This window comes from Ursus maritimus, unplaced genomic scaffold, assembly GCF_017311325.1.
Source record: "Ursus maritimus isolate PB19 unplaced genomic scaffold, ASM1731132v1 scaffold_1, whole genome shotgun sequence".
Taxonomy (NCBI): domain Eukaryota; kingdom Metazoa; phylum Chordata; class Mammalia; order Carnivora; family Ursidae; genus Ursus; species Ursus maritimus.
Genome location: NW_024423343.1, coordinates 38,190,478 through 38,211,157, shown reverse-complemented (window position 1 = coordinate 38,211,157; position 20,680 = coordinate 38,190,478). Strand labels below are relative to the sequence as shown.

Sequence of the window (20,680 nt, the reverse complement as noted above, 5' to 3'; positions counted from 1 at the left end):
GTTTGAAGTGAGTTCACATATACTTTTTCACAGTACAGTGCTGTAAATGTATTTTATGATTTTCTAAATATTTTCTTTAGCTTACTTTATTGTAAAAGTACAGTATATACTACATATAACAAAAATATGTGTAAAATGACTGATTATTGATAAAGCTTCTGGTCAACAGCAGGCTATTAAATTTTTGGAGAGTCAAAAGCTATATGTGAATTTTCCACTGTGGCGGGGGTCAGTGCCCCTAACCCTTAAGTTGTTTAAGGGTCTACTGTCAAAACATCAGGACGGTCTTCTACTAAACCTTAAGAAAAAATGAATTGTTGAACATTTAATAGTACATATACATATATTTGATACCATATGCCTAGAATGTTCTCTTTATTCATAAAGAGACAGTTCTATTGGAAGCGATTTGCAAGATGGAATCCAGCAGGTGCTACACTCTTCTGGATGAGCTTTACTCATTCTTCCTCATTGATCCAAACTCAAGCTTTCACTTCTTTGAAATGTTATAGGAGTGTTCTTGCATTATTGCTAAAATATGTATGGTTATTTATAAATAAGGGATTTAAAAGAGCACTGATGGAAAAGATTTTAAATGTAGTTTTGCCGAAGACAGATACATTCTTGAAGATCATATATCCAGTATAAGCTAGCAAAGAGTAACATAGTTTATATGTTCCTATGTATTTATTATTGGCTAACTGTCCATAAATGGACAATGTTGATAGCTGTAATTCAATTCAAACTATACAAGATACAAGCCACATTTTTAAAAAATCACGTTTCTTTATTTTTTTAAAAGACTCCACTTATTTGAGGGGGGGGGAGAGCACAAGCAGGGGGAGCAGCAGGCAGAGGGAGAAGCAGGCTCCCGCTGAACAGGGAGCCCAATGCAAGATCGATCCCAGGACCCTAGGATCATGACCTGAGCTGAAGGCAGATGCTTAACTGACTGAGCCACCCAGGCGCTTCTACAGGCCACATTTTGTGACTTCTGAGGCACCACTGTGGAGAAGGACATAGGTCACACCTTCATGAAAAATAAGTTGTTCTGGCATAGCTTTAACTTCTTTATCACCGAATATATGATGCTCTGGATCCCGACTCCATCTGGGATGGATACAGGTCAGTGACGCTGTATAATAAAACAGTCCCTCCCACATACCGTCCAGTGAGGGAAGACTGGAGGTTTATTGAATACCTGAGATACCTTCCTAAGATAGGTTCCAGCATGCACCTTCTAAATTATTTGGTCTTTTGCAAACCCAGGAATCAAATATTTTGTGAACTTTACAATCACTCTTTTTAATTATATGGAACAGGGAAAAGAGCCAATGCAGTATCTCAGGTAATGTCTCAGTTTAATTCATCAATACATAGTAGGTGCTCAATAAACATTTCTCAAATGAGGGGATATAGATATAAAAGGAGCGGTGGAAGATCTTCAAGGTATTCTGTAGCTGGAGTGAGAAGAGTTGACTATTCCAACTACGAAAGTAGTCTTCTCGTTGTTTTGATTGTAAAGCCTTACTAATGTGCAGATTCTGCCGCCCTGCAGTGTATGACCCTTAGAACTGGGTTGTTGGGGGTTTTTAACGGCAGAAATGCTCGTGTTATTTACCTTGCTGAACCCAGAGAACCTAACAAGCTTCATCCTCTGTGTGAGTAACACCTGCCTAAAAGAGGGCTGCAAGGTCAGGGTGGGGGAGGAGGGAAAAGGTTGGGGGCTGTGGGGGCAGCTGCACAAGTTTTTGCGGTCATCGTGAAGATCCTTTCAGCTTTAAAACTCTAGGATTCAATTGTTCTGTGGCTACGGGCAAAGATTCTGCCTGCTGGAAACAATAATGATAAACACTTTTTTTATTGATCACCTAGTTAGGCCCTCCCTCAATAGTTTCACATACATTTATCTCCAATCCTCACACCTATTGTTAGAGGAGACAGAATTATTCCCACTTCACAGATGAGAAACTGAATGCCAGATTCAGTAACTTCCCCTTTGTCATGTAGTTAATTAAGTACAAAAAATAAGAATTTGCCCATCCATATGTGCTTCCAAACTGCCATGCTCTTTCCAGCAGGACAATATCCTTTCAGAAATAAATCAGTATAGGAGACACTCTACCTCACTGAAGAAAAAATACAGTGTGCCTTATTTCCTGAAAATGAAAAAACTATATTGATTTTTCTCTTTATTAAATCAATCGTGCTTTTGAGTCAAGATGGTAGCAAAAACATCCTTTTTTCAAGTTTCCTTGTGAACACGGTAGTAATTTTAACCAATGATTGTAAAGAGACTAGAGGGTCATCAGCTGAGGAGATACTTCAACAAATTTCTGGAACATGAAAAGAAGAGAGAGGACAGATAAAGCGAGGTCGAAAACACCATAGCCCATAACTCATGCAAGAAAGCAACCAATCCACCTAGGAGATCCCTAGAAAAGGCTTTGGTCTTGTAGTCACCAGATGCTAAAGGAGAAAATGAGTAAAATGGCTGAAAATAAGGAAATTATCTGAACTTTACACCAGCAAATTAGACAACTTAAGCCAAAAGAGATTCCTAAAAAGCAAAAATACAAAACATGACTCAAGAAGAGAGAAAATCTGAATAGATAGATATCAAGTTAACTAACTGGATTAGTAGTTAATAATCCCAAAAAGAAAACTTCAGGTCCAGATGGCTTCAAAAAGAGCTATCCTGGGACCCCTGGGTAGCTCAGCTGGTTAAGCATCCAACTCTTATTCTCAGTTCAGGTCTTGATCTCAGGGTTTTGAGTTCAAGCCCCACATTGGTCTCCATGCTCACCATGGAGGCATGGAGCCTACTTAAAAAAAAGTTCTATCAAAGAAGGAGGAAATAATACTAATGCTACCTAAACCCATTCAGAAAACAAAGGAGGTAAAAACATTCCCCAACTCATTTTGAGACCTAAAGCTGGACAAAAGTACAGATCCATATCATTCATTAATATAGACTTGAAAATTCTTAAAATATTAGGAAATCAAATCCAGCAACATACAAAAATGATTATAGTGACAAAGCGAAAGGAATGCAAGCTTTAACATGAAAAGCAATTAATGTAATATACTATATTAAAAGATTAAAAGATAAAAACTTAATTCTCATTTCAAGGGACACTGAAAAATCATTTGACAAAAATCCAGCACTCATTTATGCTAACATCTCTCAACCAACTAGGAAAAGAAGTGATCTTTTTCAACCTGACAATGGGTATCTTAAAAACCTACAGCTAACATCCTACATAAACGTGAAAGACTGAATGTTTCACTAAGACTGGCAAGTCCACTAACTCCAATTCTATTCAACAATTTATTGAAGAACCTAACACAAGTGCAAAATGGGAAGTGAGAAAAATGAAAAGCATCAGAAATGAAGTAAAACGATACTTGCAGACAACATAATTGTATATACAGGAATTTCCATGGAATCTTTTAAAAACCTTCAGAATTGGTAGGCAAGTTTCAGTAAGGTCTTAGGATGTGAGATTCATAAGTAAAAATCAATTGATTTTTCTATATATTGGCAAAGAGCAATGAGAAAATTAAATAATTCACATCAAAAAATACTTAAAATTTTTAAGAGAAGTACAAGATTATACACTAAAAATACAAGACGCTGCTAAGAGCAAGTAAATAAAAACTAAATAAATGAAGAGAAATAACATGTTTATGGGCCAGAAGACTCAATATTATTGAAATGGCAATTATCCCAAAATTGACCTACAGATTCAATGCAATTGGCTACTGAATCCTAGGTTTGTGTTTGTTTTTTGTTTTTTTTTTTTTAAGATTTATTTATTTATTTATTTATTCGACAGAGATAGAGACAGCCATCGAGAGAGGGAACACAAGCAGGGGGAGTGGGAGAGGAAGAAGCAGGCTCATAGCGGAGGAGCCTGATGTGGGGCTCAATCCCAGAACGCCGGGATCACGCCCTGAGCTGAAGGCAGACGCTCAACCGCTGTGCCACCCAGGCGCCCCTAGGTTTGTGTTTGTTTTTGCAGAAACTGACAAGCTAGTCCTTCGTATGAAATATGCAAATGAAATACGTATGAAAATGCAAAATACCTAGGATAGCCAAAACAGTTTTGAAAATGGATAATAAATGTTGTGGATATAAACTATCTAATTTCAAACTTGACAATAAAGCTCGAGTGATCAAGACAGCACGGTAGTGATGTAAAGATGGACACATAGACCAAGGGAACAGAAATAGAACTCCTTATATATTCAAATGATTTTTGACAAAGGTGCTGAGGTAATTCAATGGGGATAGTCTTTTAACAAAGGGGGCTGAAACATTTGGATATCTATATGGAAAAAAATCAAACCTCAACCTTAGCTCATACCTAGATACGCCATTAAACTAAATCATGTACATAAATATAAGAGCTAAAACTATAACCTTCTAAGAAAACACGGGAGAAAATCTTGTGATAGGAAAGGATTCTTAGATATGACTCCAAAAGCATCAACAAAAGAAAAAACTGATAAACTGAGCTTCTTTAAAATTTAAAGCTTTTACTTTCCAAAAAATACCATTAAGAAAATGAAGGGATAAGCCACAGACTGGAAGAGAATATTTGCAAAAGATAAATCTGAAAAAAAGACTTGTATAGGTAATATATCAAGAACTCATAGACTGTATTAATAAAAAGATAACCTCATTTAAAAATGGGCAAGACATTTAAACAGACACTTCAAAGAAGTTATATGAATGTCAAACAACCACCAGAAAAGACACCTATCATCATTAGCCATTAGGGATATACAACTTAAAGCCATAATGAGATAACACATCTACTAGGATGGTTTTTGTTTTGTTTTGCCTATTCTAGCCAAAGTGTGGGCAAGGAGGTGGAAAAACTAGAAACCTCTTCTTACACTGCTTGTGGGAATGTAAAATGGTATAGTCACTTGGAAAACAGTTTAGCAAAGTCTTTGAAAATTAAACATATCCTACTACACAATCGAGCATTTCTACACTTTGGCATCTCCCCAGGAGAAATGAAAACACATATCCACAAAAAGACTGGCATTCAAGTGTTCACAGCAGCATTTTCAAATAGCCCCAAACCAGAAACAATAAACAAAACGAAAGGATTTTAAAAACATACTGTATGATTCCATTTATATGAAATTTTAGAAAAGACAAAACAATAAAAACAGAACACAGATCAATGACCGGCTGGGGCAGCCAGTGGCAGAGAGAATTAATTGAAATGGCCATAATCTTTCACAGATAATAGAAGTATCCTAAACCTAGATTTTGGTTAAGGTTGCACAACCAGAGATTTACTGAAAGTCATTCAATTGTACATTTAACCTGGATGAATTTCATGATATGTAAATTATAGCTCAGTAAAGCTGTTTAAGCATATCCAGAAGGCTTTGAAAATAAGATGTTCAGGAAAAAAAAAAAAGACAAGTTGACAGAGTACAAATACAGACTGCAAATAAAGTAATGACAAATAGAGTGACGTAGGCTTCTCATCAGCAGTAATGCGCGCCGTGGTGGCTACAGTTGATGGTACCATATTGTATGATTGAAATGTGCTAAGAGTACAACCTAGGCGTTCTTAAAAAAAAAAAAAATGCTAAAGATGTGAAGTGATGGATGTGTTAATGAACTTGATTGTGGAAATCCTTTCACAATATATACATATACTCTCACATCATAAACTTGAAATACATTCTTATTTTATTGTTCGGGTCACCTGAATGGCTCAGTCAGCTAAGTGTCTGCCTTCAGCTCGGGTCATGATCCCAGGGCCCTGGGATCGAGTCCCGCCCGCATCGGGCTCCCTCCTCTGCGGAGAGCCTGCTTCTCCCTCTCCCTCTGCCTGCCGCTCCCTCTGATGGTGCTCTCTCTCTCTCTCTCTCTATCAAATAAGTAAATAAAATCTTAAAAAATATTGTCAATTATACCTTAATAAAGCTGGGAGAAAATAATATATGCCAAAAAATAATGGTTAATATTTTTCAATTTGATATTTTCAGATGTAAGGTAAAAATTATGATGATCATTTAATTTTGTAGCCAGCTTAGCCATTAATTCAAGAGTAAGGACAAAGCAGAGAACTTTACAGAGATGAAAATCTCAACTTTCCTCCTCATAGATCCTCACTGAAACAACCACTGGAGGATGAACTTCAGCAAAAAAGAAAATGCACACGGAAGTGAAGAGTGGAACACAAAGACAATTTTCTAAAGAATTAGAAAACACATTAGTAAACCTACGCATTAACTTAGGAAAAAAAGAAGTATGAGGAATTTAAGGACTTGGTAGAACAAAAATATTATGGAAATATTGGCAGAAACAAAACGAAGAATGATCATGTGGAAAATGCAAAGGGAAGTTCAGAGCTAAGTGAGAGCAGTCCAAGATCTCTTTGTGTTATTCAGGGGGGAAGACGGATAAAAATTGAATTTTAAACTTTAAAAAGTATTAATTACAATATGTGGCTTTAAATATTATGGTAACCACTAAAAGAATAGAGATGTTTGATAGCTTTTAAGCCAATAGAAAGAAGGGAGAAAGAGAGAAAATTTGATTCAATAGAAAGCAGAAAAAAGAAAAAATAAGCAAAAGCAACATATAGTAAATAGAAAGTACCAAATAAGTTGGTAGAAGCACACATATATAAGAAATACGAACAACTGTAAATGGGATTGGATGTTCTATTAAAGTATAGAAACTCTAAGACTGAATTTCAATATATCCATCCATAGCCTATTTATAAAAGGCGTAACTAAAAAATGACATAAAATGCCTAAGGGAGACTACTGTTTCTTATGATACAACAACAAAGATAATCTGAAAAACCAACACCATTTTTTAAATACTGGATAATAGGACACATTCATTTTGAATGCATAGCTGAGTTCACAAAAAAAGAAAGGAAATACTCAGAAAAAAAAAAAAAAAAAAAGGAATGGTAATCACCAAAAACCTGAGGTCTGGCTACCCTTCTGGGGCCCAGGGCCATGGCCATTAATGCCTGTGTGAATCGGGAGGTCAGGCTCTGAGTAGGACTGAGTGAAATGGAGAATTCAAAGTGAGAACCCCTGTGTGAAGCTAAAACCCAAGACGGGCTCTACTCCCACCCAGAGGAGGACTAGAAATGACAAGCACAGGAAGTTGTGTCAAGAAAGATCATGTGTCTTCGCCAGATTTCTGGGTAGAGGAAGAAGTTGCTTCTGAGGCTTTGTAAGTAGAGGCCTACCTGGCCCACAGTTTTGGGTTTGAATTTTACATTGTTTGTGGGATGTGAGAGTGCTTAATCCAAAAAAGCAATGCTAGTGGGCCAAGCCGGTAAGATTCAAGTGGCGACTGGTAAAGGTAAACTCTAAACCACTCCAGCAGAGGCTCACACCCACAGTCCGGCTGCACAGGCTCCCACAAAATCCCCTTGCCCTTTGTAAGCACAGACCACCCACCGTCCTCCCTTCAAGATGGCCATGGGGCCCGTAAAGCCCCACAGGGGACCAGAAGACAGGGTTCTGTGGGCGAGTTACTTACTGCACCAGGTCATGAAATTACATCCACAGATAGCCACATGTGGGCTTTGAGAGCCATAAAGAGTGTACCAGCAACCAGCATGAAGCAGTGAGGAAAAGGGTGCAGAAGAATTAGTGACCTGCGTCTGCACTGCTCTTCATAACTGGACCTACAGCTCACATCAGGCAAGCCTGGCCCTGCTCACACTGCTGATCGCTTCACCCAGTTCCTTCTTTTTCTAGACAAGGAGACCCCCCCAAAGCCAGAGAAGCTGCCACATCAGCCGAGCTGATGAGATGGGGGGAAAAAACTGCCCCATATCTTCCACCAGCCACAGCGGCCACAACCAGAACCCCCAGACATTCTGCTCTCCCAGCCACCCTCAGGATTAACACCAGTACCTCTTCAGCTCGTGGTATTTCAAAGAGGGACACATTTAACAGGGTGAAGCTCCATCTTTCATTCTTTATTTGTACCCTGACCTCACTCCAACAAGGCTTTAAGGCATTCTTAGAGATGCACAGAATTGGTATACTTTTAGATAGAAAGTTCCCCGAGGCTCTAAGGAGGGTAACACACACTGGTTAGCTTACGGAACTTACATAAGGACGTTAACAAGAGTGCTTCTGAAGTTTTCTCGTTCTTTATGTAGAGATTTGTTCTTGGTTTTAGAAGTAGATGGTCCAGCATAACTATCCTCAATTTGGTCCACTATTTTGCTCTTTTTTCCAAAGTGTTCTAGGTATTCAGCTTGAATTTTTTTTTTAAAAAAAGCATGAGTTAGTTATCTAAAAGGTAAGCTAAAACATGTAAGTGGTTAGAATAAAATGCTAAAACACCTTTCAAGAAAAACTACACACTTTAAGTTCTCAAGTAACCACAGGTAAAATTAATTTTCTTTCAGTATCAGGAAGTTAAACTACTCTTGTTTTATATTGTAATAGAAACCTCTGACTATTTCAAGAATATTTAATTAATTTAATTTATATTTTGATTAATATGCTAATAAACTCTAATTTTCAATTAATTTGCATAGAACCTTCTTAAAATGAAGATTAAAATTATGATTAAAAACAGAATACAAAACTCTCAAAATTTAAAGAACCATGATGAAAAAATGTTAATATTCAATGTAATCAATCTGATGAGTCAAAAAAATGAAAAGTAAAAAATATTAAAATGACTAATTTGGAAGCAATATTTACAACTTATTAAAATCCCTCTTAGAAAAAAACTTGTTAGTCTGTTGTAGAGAATTCTGACTACAATAAATCAAAGTTTTAATATAAATGCCCCCCAATTCTTAAAATAGCACCTTTTATAGCATTTACAACAGCCTGAAATAATTAAGAACTGGAATCAATTATTTTAGGAGGGAAAACATTTGGGATAAATTTTTCTACTTGATACATATATCATTTCAGTTTTACAATTTCACTACTCTCAACTAAATGTTGTAATGATTTTTTTTTTCCTCTTGAAAATTTCCTTAAATTTAAGATGGAATAAAGTTCTTACCATATGACTGTTCGTTTTTAACACTAAACGGTTCTGGAATCTCGTCGTCCTGTTTTATATTCAAATGGAACAAAGGAGCTGCCTGCTGCCACTGGGGCTTTGTACTCACCTGAAATATGAAATTTAAACAGCATTAATAAAACAAGATCGGGGGGGAAAAAAAACCTTTTTTCATGAGATGCATGAGTGTTGATAAACACAGACATTTTCTCAAACAAATCAGGACATCTGGAAAGAAGCCATACTCAACATAAATCTTATTCAAGCCTGTGAATGGCTGTGGTGTGTGACATTTGTGAGACATTACCAAAGGCTCTACTGCTAGTTTGATGTGGGCATCTGTTACCTAACACTGGGGTGTTCATTCCAGAGAGCCTACACCCCTTCAAATATTGGCAAGTGATTTTTAAGCCTTCCATTTTAATGAGAGGAACACGTAGCTGGTCTCCAATGCTAATGAGCTTCTCTGCATTCCAATCCCAGATCTTTCTGTTCTCATAGCTCTAAGCAGCTCCAGGTTTACTCTGGCCACTCACAAATTTATTCCATGGCTTAAGGTAGGGTTCATAAATTCTTATACTTACAAGAGCCAGGTAGATATCATACAAGAGGGAGGAAGGCTAGTGATGATAGCTTATTGGCACTCAGCTTCAGGGCTGGGAAACAATAGAGGGTGGTGGGGACTGCGGCAGACAGGAAAATACCTAAGTCTTCTAAAAAGACAACAAAAATTAGCTCAAGCCAATTATTGTAATACCAGAACACATTGCTGCTGGGACCTATGACTCTTCAATAAACCCAGATGGGTGGATTTTTTTAAAAATTTTTTTAAATACTTTATTTGAGAGTGAGAGCGAGAAAGATCACAGAGGGAGAGGGTAAGGGAGAAGCAGACTCCCTGCTGAGCCCAGAGCCCAATAGCTCGATCCCAGGACAGATGGGTCAATTTTAAAGTAGTATTACTTTTTCCTGACAACTGAGTCTGTGTCCTCCATTCGGATCCAGACCAACTTGATAGCTCATACTTGCACTGGCTTCTTCTTCGTAGTTTTACTCTCTCCAATCTTTTACTCCTTTTACTCTTCTTTTATTCAAATAAACTTACTGTACACAAGTCCTCATTTCAGGCTCTTCTTTCACAGGAAAGCAAGCTAAGACAACTTAAAAATCAATGTTCTTCCATCCTTCTGTCTGCCCTTCTGTTTCTGTACTCTCATCTTGCTCCATAAAGGATTTAGGACTTGTGGGAGCCCTACGAGTAAGCTGTGCAGAAAGGGTGAGAAGCGGGTCACCCGCTGAGACCGCCAGTGCTGAGTCACCCTTGATTTCAACTACAGGGATCACCTCCAGAAGCATGAAGGTCTGTAATGAAAATCACTCTAGGTCTTAACTACTGCTGGAAAAATGTCACCCAAGTGCAAACCTTAATATTCAGGTGAAAATACTTTGCTATTTTTTAATCAATAGATTTTTAAAACATCTCTTAAAAGTATTATTTCCTTCATAATACATAAAACTCAAAGAATGCTGAAAAAAATTATGATAACATATGAACATAAAACCAGGTTTAAAGCAGCCAACAAAAACATTGTAGACTATTAGATGCCACCAATAGGAAAGGATTATTATACAACTCAACCACAGAAAAGTAAAAAAATTTAGGTTTATATTTCTAAACTCATATACTAACAAGACACAATAAGGACAATTTTTTTTCTGTTTTAAAATTTGTTAAGTTTTCAAAAGAAAATGACTATTTTATTTCAAGTCTTATCTTTTTAAACTGGAAATTTTTAAATTGATTTTGTAGAACTAGGGAAAACATTCTATGGCTCTGTTTTGCAGAACTTGGCATGATAAACTGGCATTATCCATAAAAACATATTTTTTAAAGGTTTCATTTATTTGAGAGAGAGAGAGAAAGCCAGAGAGCACAAGCGGCGGGAGGGGGATCAGAGGGAGAGGGAGAAGCAGGCTCCCCGCTGAGCAGGGAGCCCAATGCAGGGCTTCATCCCAGGACCCTGGGATCATGACCTGAGCCAAAGGCATATGCTTATCTGTCCTGAGCCACCCAGGTGCCCCTTTAGAAACATTTTTAATTAAAATTTGTAATGTTCAAGGTAATTCACTTAAGAATATTAATTCAAGTTTTCCAAGGGAAAAAATTTCATCCATTTTAAATTATCAGGAACCTTCTTTACAAAAAGCTACACAAATTCATTTGTGTACTTGTTTGGAGCTTTTTTTTTTTTTTTTTTAAGATTTTATTTATTTGATAGAGAGAGATAGCGAGAGAGGGAACACAAGCAGGGGGAGAGGGAGAGGGAGAAGCAGGCTTTCTGCCGAGCAGGGAGTCTGATGCGGGGTTCGATCCCAGGACCCTGGGATCATGACCTGAGCCAAAGGCAGATGCTTAACGACTGAGCCACCCAGGAGCCCTATGTTTGGAGCTTTTAAATTAAATTATCTTTCAAAAAATAATGTTTAGATAAATCTTGACGACATTATGCTAAGTAAAATAAGCCAGACATCAAAGGACAAATGTATGGCTCCACTTGTCTGAGGTAGCTAGAGGAGTCCCCTACGGAAGGTAGAAGGCTAGCCACCATGGGCTGGGGGCACAGGGGAGAACGCGGACATACTGCTTCATGGGTCCAGAGTTTCAGTTTGCAAAGACGAAAAGAATTCTGGAGACGCATGGTGGTGATGGTTGCACCATCACGTGACTGTACTTAATGCCACCGAACTGTGGTTCAATTAAAAAGTTAAAATGGTAATTTTATGTTAGGTATATTTTATCACAGTCAGAAAAAAAACGTTTGCATTGAACCTCCACTTAAGCTCCACTTCGAGGAGTCACAAGAGCACAATTCAATGGCATTAAGCTCAGCATAATTACTATTTAAATTACTGGTAAAATTTATTACAGTGAAGTATATCGTACCCAGCACTTAGCAATTGAAAATGCCTATGAATTGCCTCTACCATAGGACAGTGAGAATTTATAATCATCATAGCTTTTAGAAAGGATACCAAGATCAGAGGACTCTTCTGCGGCATAACATTTCAGTGCTGGATGACAGAGCTCAAAGAAACTCATTTTCAAACTCAGAAGCTGCCGCTCAAAGAGATAAATGACCTTTCAGATCCTAAAGTCATTAGTGACACAGCTGTACGCGGAGGCCTCACTTCCTGACGCCAACACTGATACACTTGCTGCCGGTGCGTCTCAGAAATTCCTTTATCCAGAATACTGAAATCCTCTGGACATACTAGGAAATGATAGCTTACAGTTATTCTGAGATTGTTCTTCTTCCCAGTTTGTGCACCTCGTAGAACGTCTCCATCAGATAATAATCACATGGAGTACAAAATTCAAAATCACATGTTCAGTTACTTATTTACAAGTTTGAAACCACATTTTCAAAAGGGCAAACAAAGATCCAGTGAGAGGATATAGGTAAATTACCGTAGCCAACTGTGGCAAAACTCTTCCTGGGGTCTTGGATTTTTCTTTGCTGGCTGACTTATCCTGCATGAAAATAAGAGAAAAACTATTGACTCTTAACGTCACAATCGATTCACTCAAACACTTGACAGAAGGTCACTACAAAGTAAGCGTGTTACCCAAAACCCTCGAAGACCTACTGTACTACTTTCACATTTCTCCACACTGGCCTTCGGAGGACTTCCTCTGTAGCAAGGAAAGAAGGGAACGCGGCATCCCACAAGACTCAGAAAGCTTTAAAAAGCGGGCAAAACTTATCCATCACATCTGCTTTGGGGAATTTATCTGAACCCAGTTAGTGTGCTGGGCTTACTGGCTCTCCCACCCTTCTCTATCCCTGAAATCGCAGTTTTGTTCTATTGACAACTGTAATGTTCTGCTTCCTAAGGTGACAACTCATTCAGGTTAATGCGCCCTCAAGTTGCCACAGGAACACTTGTACTTTTCAGAGCAAAGTGTGGCTATCTCCTTTGAGTAGAGGATAACGGCCTGGTAGGGACTTCGTCTATGCAAGAGGAAGCGCGGTTGAGAAGGATACTTTGAACTGTCAAACAGGTAGGAGTCGTGCTTCGGCCACCCATTTATTGCCTCTCAGCATCAGAACCTCAGTTTTTACCCCGCTTTGTTAGTCTGAGAAGGACTCCATAAACATGTCTCCAGCTGGCACAGCATTTAGAGGGTTCTAAAGGGACCCTGAAAGAGAAGGGCTTTTCTTCCTGGTTCCAGCGCTTTTCTCCTGTTGCTCCATGGCGTGGCTGCCAGGAGTCAGTGTCCTTCCCGCGGGCACCTTCCGGGCCTGTGCAATGTGGCTGATCCTGGAGCAGACACCCTCCGGCCAGTTTCACTGGCATCCCTAGAGGCAGCCTTCCAGCAAGTTCCCCTCACATCACAAAGGGAGACTTCTTCTCAAACTTGTTAGCACATAAGCAGATGGCTTACTCACCTCCCAGCCTGCAGGATCTCTGCAATTATCTTTGTCACCTGAGGGGCCACAGCCACTCCCTCTCCAAGAAGGCTTAGTCTAAGTTTTGGGGATGGGATGGATCTTCCAAGTGCCTTCCCTGAGCGCTCTCCCTGAGAGCCAGAGGCAGTGGCTGCTCCTTATGTCTGCTGATCCTCGATTCTTTAAAGCTGCTGTCCAAAACAGCACCCACTAGCCACCTGCGGCTACCGACAGCTTTACATGTGGCTCATCTGAAGTGAGAGGTGTTTAAGAGTATATTTTTATGTTTGAGAATATATTAAATATATACTAGATGTTGAAGACTTAGTACAAACACAAAGAACGTGATCAGAATATATTTTATATTGATTACGCTGTGTGTTGCATATTGTTTTAAGAAGTTGACATCCTTTTTGTAGGATGTCTCTGCCCCTACAAAGCACACAGTCCAGTTAATATTAAAAACTATACGCTTTCATCCAGGACAGGAGAGGGTATGGAGCAAAGTACTGACAGAAAGTTTCAAAAGGAGAAAGGATGGAAGCCAAGCCCCAAGGCGTAGCTGGATTTTCACAGAGAAGGACCGCAATAGGCTTACTGAAGCAGAGGAAACATCATGAACAGTGACTTGGAGGCTAACTGAGGACAGCAGGCTTGGGAGAGGAAGTTGGGGTTGATGGTAAAGGGACTTGACCCAACCAAAGTAGAAAGTATAACCATTCTCTTACTCACAATTTATTGAACTCCTACCGTGTGTTGGGTTCTCGTTGAGGCACCAGATCTACAGTTATTGACAGGGCAAAGCCTATCCCTCAGGGAGCTTACATTCCAGCGGGTACAGACAGCTATTTCCGGAAAATATGTATAATATATATATATATGAAAAATAAACAAGGTGAAGAGCTAGAGAGGGAAAAGGTAGAGAAGTGCTAGGTTAGGTGAGAGTAGCGAGGCCACTTTGCAGAAACTATGTGTGAGTAGGAACCCAAATCAAGGGTGAGGCAGAGCCGGAGAGGTGGGTGCTGCTAGATTATGGAGCACAAGTGTTTGGGGCTTGACTGGCCTGCTTGGCAATGGAGAGCCATTTCAGTCTCCTTTGAGGGAAACTCGAGTCCCAGTTTGCTGCGACAGTCCCCCTGTATAGATCTTTCCTGAGCACAATTAGAACTTCCACTCTCAATGGCATCTCAGTTTGGGTGAGACAGTATATTTTTATCTTATTTATCATGCAAGGCCATTCAAAGGATTATTTCACAAATGGTCCTGGCAGCACTAAACAAGGTATGTGAGAAAGAGACTAGGGTCAGCAGTGAGAAGAGTTTAGTGGCTTTTTAAAATAATCCAGGCAACAGGAGATATGGACCTCGATTTAGAGAAAATGCTAGGACCTACAGGACACCACAACCTTCCTAGGACACAGTTTAATCGTATTGTTTCCTTGGTCAGAAACATCAACTCTCTGTATTAAAGAGAGTTCTCAAACTTGTTAGCACATAAGCAGATGGCTTACTCACCTCCCAGCCTGCAGGATCTCTGCAATTATCTTTGTCACCTGAGGGGCCACAGCCACTCCCTCTCCAAGAAGGCTTAGTCTAAGTTTTGGGGATGGGATGGGACTACATGGCTGTAGTGAACAGTTCTCTGCTAGCGTCAATTCATGTAGGAATGACCATGTCTCACCTCAAGAAAATGTTTTTTGCTTTCTACTGTGGGGTTTCTCCAGTGCCACAGAATGGGACTCTCAAGGTAGCCCCTCTGCACACGCACCCACATGCATGCGTGTGCGCACGGACACACACACACGGACACACACACACACAAGTAACCAGAAGTGGGTAAAAGGTAACACCCTCCGGAGCAAGCGCCACCAACGTGGGATGAGAGCTGATGGATAAATACTACCCCCTAATCATACCAGATACACGATTTCAGGAAGCATTCGATAAGCTCCTCAGAAGGTGATGGCACGATCACCCCCAGTTGCCCTAAGTGACAATGAACTTGCTAACATATCCTCAGATTGACTTTTCCTTCTTCTACTTTTATTCTCCTCAATCTCTTATTTCTGCTTCCTGGGATCACCTCCCAGATAAAGTGTACACAAATCCTCTTTTTCAAGCTCTTCTTTCATAGGAAAACAGACTAAGACAACTTAAAAATCAATGCTCTTCCATCCTTCTGTCTGCTCTTCCATTCTACTCTCCTCTTGCTCCATAAGGGATTTAGGATTTGTGAGAGTGCTATGAGTGAGAAAGGATAGCATCTGGTCACCAGTTCACAGACACTGGGAACTGCCAGTGCTGAGTCGCCCTTGATTTCAACTGCAGGGATCGCCTCCAGAAGCATGAAGGTCTGTAATGAAAATCACTCTAGGTCTTAACTACTGCTAGAAAAAATGTCAGCCACGCACAAACCTTAATATTCCGATGACAGTATTTTTTACTCAATGGATTACTTTCTAGAATATCATTTAAAAATATTGTTTATCTAATATTTTTATTTCTAAAAATCCAAAAGGATACTAAAAAAAAACGCTAAGATACAGTCAAGTAAGAACACAATATATGGCTTAAATCAGGCAACAAAATTATTTTAGACAGTTATATGCTTCACTGGTTAGAAAGGATTATTCATCTCAGCCACTGAATATTAAGTAAATTTAAATTTTGTTATTTCCAAACCTGTATACTAGTAACATAAAAAAACAAATGGCAATTGGTTTTTCAGCTTTAAAATTTGTTGAATTTTTAAAAGAGAAAATGTCTATTTCAAATCTTTGTCTTTAAACTAAAAAACAGATTTTTGCAGGACTAAAAAAAAGGATGCTATGATTTTATTTTATAAAACATGATGTGATAATCTTGGCATTATCAATACAAACAGGTTCATAATTAACATGTACTTTGAAATGTTCAAGGACATTCATCTGCAAAATTACATTTAAGATTTTTAAGCAGAAAGAAGCTTTTATTTCAAATTATTAGGAATTATCTCTGCATGAAGCAATCTGGATTTTATAGTTTATTCTGAGTTTTTAAAAGATGTTTCAAACAAATAGTGTTTGCATTCAATCTCCACTTCAACTCAACTTCCAGAAATCACAAGAGTGTAACTCTATGGCATTAAACTCAACATAATTACTAGATAGTAAATTTTATTGCAGTAAAATCTAACTTTTCTAGCACTTTATCAGTTAAAAATGTCTATTAACTGCCGCTTCCACAGAACAATGATAATTTAAAGTCAAAATAATGACAAAGGATGCCAAGATCTAAGAAATCACATTTTAGCACTGGAAAAGGCATCTCCTCAAACTTCATTAAATCAACTGTTTTCATTTTCAGACTTAGAAACTGGGGCTCACACCAGAGAACAAAAGCCTGGAAACACCAGCTCACATTGTGCCCATCCCCATCCCCCCTCGCAGGGGACAGGGAGCCTCTACCCAGACAGGGTTGCCTGAGTATCAGCACGGCAGGCCCCTCCCCCAGAAGGCAGGCTGAAAAATCAAGAAGACCACATCCCTAAGGTCCCTATAAAACAAATGCACACTGCCTGGGTCCTGGTCAAAAATTTTGGGCTCCAGGCAACCCCGCAACCTCTCCTCATAGGAATGAGGAGAAGAAACCCTCAGCAAAGAAAGGAGACAGAGACTGTGGCCTCTGCCACAGAAATGATGGATATGGATATAACCAAATTGTCAGAAATGGAGTTCAGAGGAACAATGGTCAAGATGATGTGTAGGCTTGAAAAAAAATTAACAAAAATATTAATGAGAATATAGAATCTCTAAGGGCAGAAATGAGAGCGAATCTGGCAGAAATTAAAAATACTATGACTCAATTGCAGTCTGAACTAGACGCTCTGACGGCCAGGGTAAATGAGGCAGAAGAACAAATTAGTGAATTGGAGGATGGGATGGTAGAAGAGAAAGTTAAAACAGAAACTTGGCTCAAAAAAATCCAATCTCAAGAGTGTACAATACGGGAGATTACTGACTCAATGAAACGTTCCAATGTCAGAATCATCGGCATCCCCGAGGAGGTGGAGAAAGAGAGAGGTCTAGAAGAGACATTTGAACAAACTATAGCTGAGAACTTCCCTAATCTAGCAAAGGAAACAAGCATTCGTGTCCAAGAGGCAGAGAGGACCCCTCACAAAGTCAATGAGAGCAGACCTACACCACGTCACGTCATAGTGCAATTAGCAAATATTAGATCCAAGGATACAATATTGAAAGCGGCCAGGGGGAAGAAAATCCTTATGTACAGAGGTAAAAATATCAGAATAACGTCAGACCTGTCTACAGAGACCTGGAAGGCTAGGAAGGGTTGGCAGGGTATTTTCAAAGCTCTATCTGAGAAGAAAGTGCAGCCAAGAATCCTTGATCCAGCAAGGCTGTCATTCAGAATTGATGGAGAGATAAGGACCTTCCAGGATCGGCAGAAACTGACCAAATTCAGAACCACCAAACCAGTCCTATAAGAGATATTAAGGGGGGGGGGTTCTATAAAAGTAAAAAGGCCCCAAGAGTGATACAGAGCTGAAATTTACAATCTATAGAAACAAAGACTTCACAGGCAACACAACATCATTAAAATCATATCTCTCAATAATCACTCTTAATGTGAATGGCCCAAATGCTCCCATAAAATGGCACAGGCTTGCAGATAAAAAGACATGACCCATCCATTTGCTGTCTACAAGAGACTCATTTTGAACCTAAAGATACATCCAGACTGAAAGTGAAGGGATGGAAAACCATTTTTCATGCCAATGGACCTCAAAAGAAAGCTGGGGTAGCAATTCTCATATCAGACAGATTAGATTTTAAACTAAAGACTGTAGTTAGAGATACAGAAGGGCACTATATTATTCTTAAAGGATGTATCCAACAAGTGGATATGACAATTATAAATACCTATACCCCCAACAGGGGAGCAGCTAGATACACAAGCCAACTCTTAACCAGAATAAAGAGACATATAGATAATAATACGTTAATAGTAGGGGACCTCAACACTCCACTCTCAGCAATAAACAGATCACCTAAGCAGAAAATCAACAAAGAAACAAGAGCTTTGAATGACACACTGGACCAGATGGACCTCATAGATATATACAGAACACTCACCCCAGAGACAACAGAATACTTTCTTCGAATGCACATGGAACTTTCTCAGAATAGACCATATACTGGGTCACAAAATGGGTCTCAACTGATACCAAAAGACTGAAATTATTCCTGCATATTCTCAGACACAAATGCTTTGACACTGGAACTCAATCACAAGGAAAAATTTGGAAGAAACTCAAACACTTGGAAACTACGAACATCCTGCTCTCAAGAATGATTGGGTAAACCAGGAAATTAAAAATCAATTTAAACAATTTATGGAGACAAACGAGAATGAAAGACGGTCCAAAAGCCTATGGGACACTGCAAAGGCAGTCCTAAAGGGAAAATACATACACATCCAAGCATCACTCAAAAGAATAGAAAAATCTAAAATGCAGTTTTTATATTCTCACCTCAAAAGCTGGAGCTAGAACGAGAAGAACAGGCCTAACCCATGCGAGAAAGCAGGTGATCAAGATTAGAGCAGAGATCAATGAATTAGAAACCAGGAGCACAGTAGAGCAGATCAACAGAACTAGAAGCTGGTTCTTTGAAAGAATAAATAAATAGATAAGCCACTGGCAAGAACTTATTCAAAAGAAGAGAAAGGACCCAAATTAATAAAATTATGAATGAAAGGGGAGAATCACAACCAACACCAATGAAATAGGAAGGATCATTAGAAACTTCTATCAACAGTTTATGCCAATAAATTAAACAACCTGGAAGAAATGGATGACTTCCTGGAAACCTATAAACTACTAAGACTGAAACAGGAAGAAATTGATTATTTAAACAGACCGAATTATGAAGAGATTGAAGCAGTGATCAAAACCTCCCCAAAAACAGGAGTCAGGCCTGACAAGATTCCCGGGGAATTCTACCAAACATTCCAGGAAGAAATAGTACCTATTCTCCTGAGGCTGTTTCAAAAATAGAAACAGAAGGAAAAACTACAAACTCATTCTATGAGGCCAGTATTAGCTTGATCCCCAAACCAGGCAAGGACCCCATCAAAAAGAGAATTACAGACCGATTTCCCTAATGAATATGGGCCAAAATCCTCAACAAGATCCTGGCTAATAGAATCCAACAGTACATTAAAAGGATTATCCATCATGATCAATGGGATTCATCCCTGGGATGCAAGGGTGGTTCAACATTCTGCAAATCGAGGGTAAATCATATCAACAAGAAAAGAGTCAAGAATGATAGGATCCTCTCAATTGATGCAGAAAATCATTTGACAAAATACAGCATCCTTTCCTGATTAAAACCCTTGAGTGTAGGGATAGAGGGTACATTCCTCAATTTCATAAAAACCTTCTATGAAATCCTACAGCGAATATCATTCTCAATGGGGAAAAGCTGAAAGCCTTCCCCTTAAGATCAGGACACGACAGGATGCCCTCTCGCCATTATTATTCAACATAGTACTGAAGTCCTTGCACAGCAATCAGACAAAGAAAAAGGATAAAGGTATCCAATCAGCAAAAGAAGCCAAACTGCCTCTCTTCGCAGATGACATGATACTGTATATGGAAAACCCAAAAGACTCCACCCCCAAACTACTAGAACTTATAGAGCAATTCAGTAATGTGGCGGGATACAAAATCAATGCTCAGAAATCAGTTGCATTTCTATACACGAACAATGAGACTGGAGAAAGAAATTAGAGAATCCATCCATTTACAGCACCAAAAATCATACATTATCTCGGAATTAACCAGAGACGTAAAGGACCTATATTCTAGAAACTACAAATCACTCTTGAAAGACATTGAAGAAGACACAAAAAGATGGAAAAATATTCCATGCTCGTGGATCAGAAGAATAAACATAGTAAAAATGTCTATGCTACCCAGAGCAATCTACATTTTCAATGCCATCCTGATCAAAATACCAATGACATTTTTCAAAGAACTGGAACAAACAGCCCTTAAATTTGTGTGGAAACAGAAAAGGCCCAGAATCGCCAACGAATTGTTGAAAAGGAAAAACAAAGCTGGGGGCATCACGTTGCCGGATTTCAAGCTACACTAAAGATAGAATGGTACTGGCACAAAACAA

The 20,680-nt window shown here is 38.9% G+C and overlaps 1 protein-coding gene across 1 annotated transcript in view; it reads right to left on the bottom strand.

Annotated features, from left to right (window-relative positions):
- The window catches only part of DNAH7 (dynein axonemal heavy chain 7), a 250,895-nt gene extending 238,044 nt beyond the window's left edge, over positions 1-12,851 (bottom strand). The window contains exons 1-4 of the mRNA XM_040636571.1: positions 12,446-12,851; positions 12,230-12,312; positions 9,041-9,149; positions 8,125-8,272 (exon numbers count right to left, since the gene is read on the bottom strand). Coding sequence (XP_040492505.1) covers positions 8,125-8,272; positions 9,041-9,149; positions 12,230-12,312; positions 12,446-12,578 — 473 coding nt within the window. The 5' untranslated portion in view covers positions 12,579-12,851. The remainder of the gene's footprint in view (positions 1-8,124; positions 8,273-9,040; positions 9,150-12,229; positions 12,313-12,445) is intronic.
- Between the last annotated feature and the right edge of the window lie 7,829 nt (positions 12,852-20,680).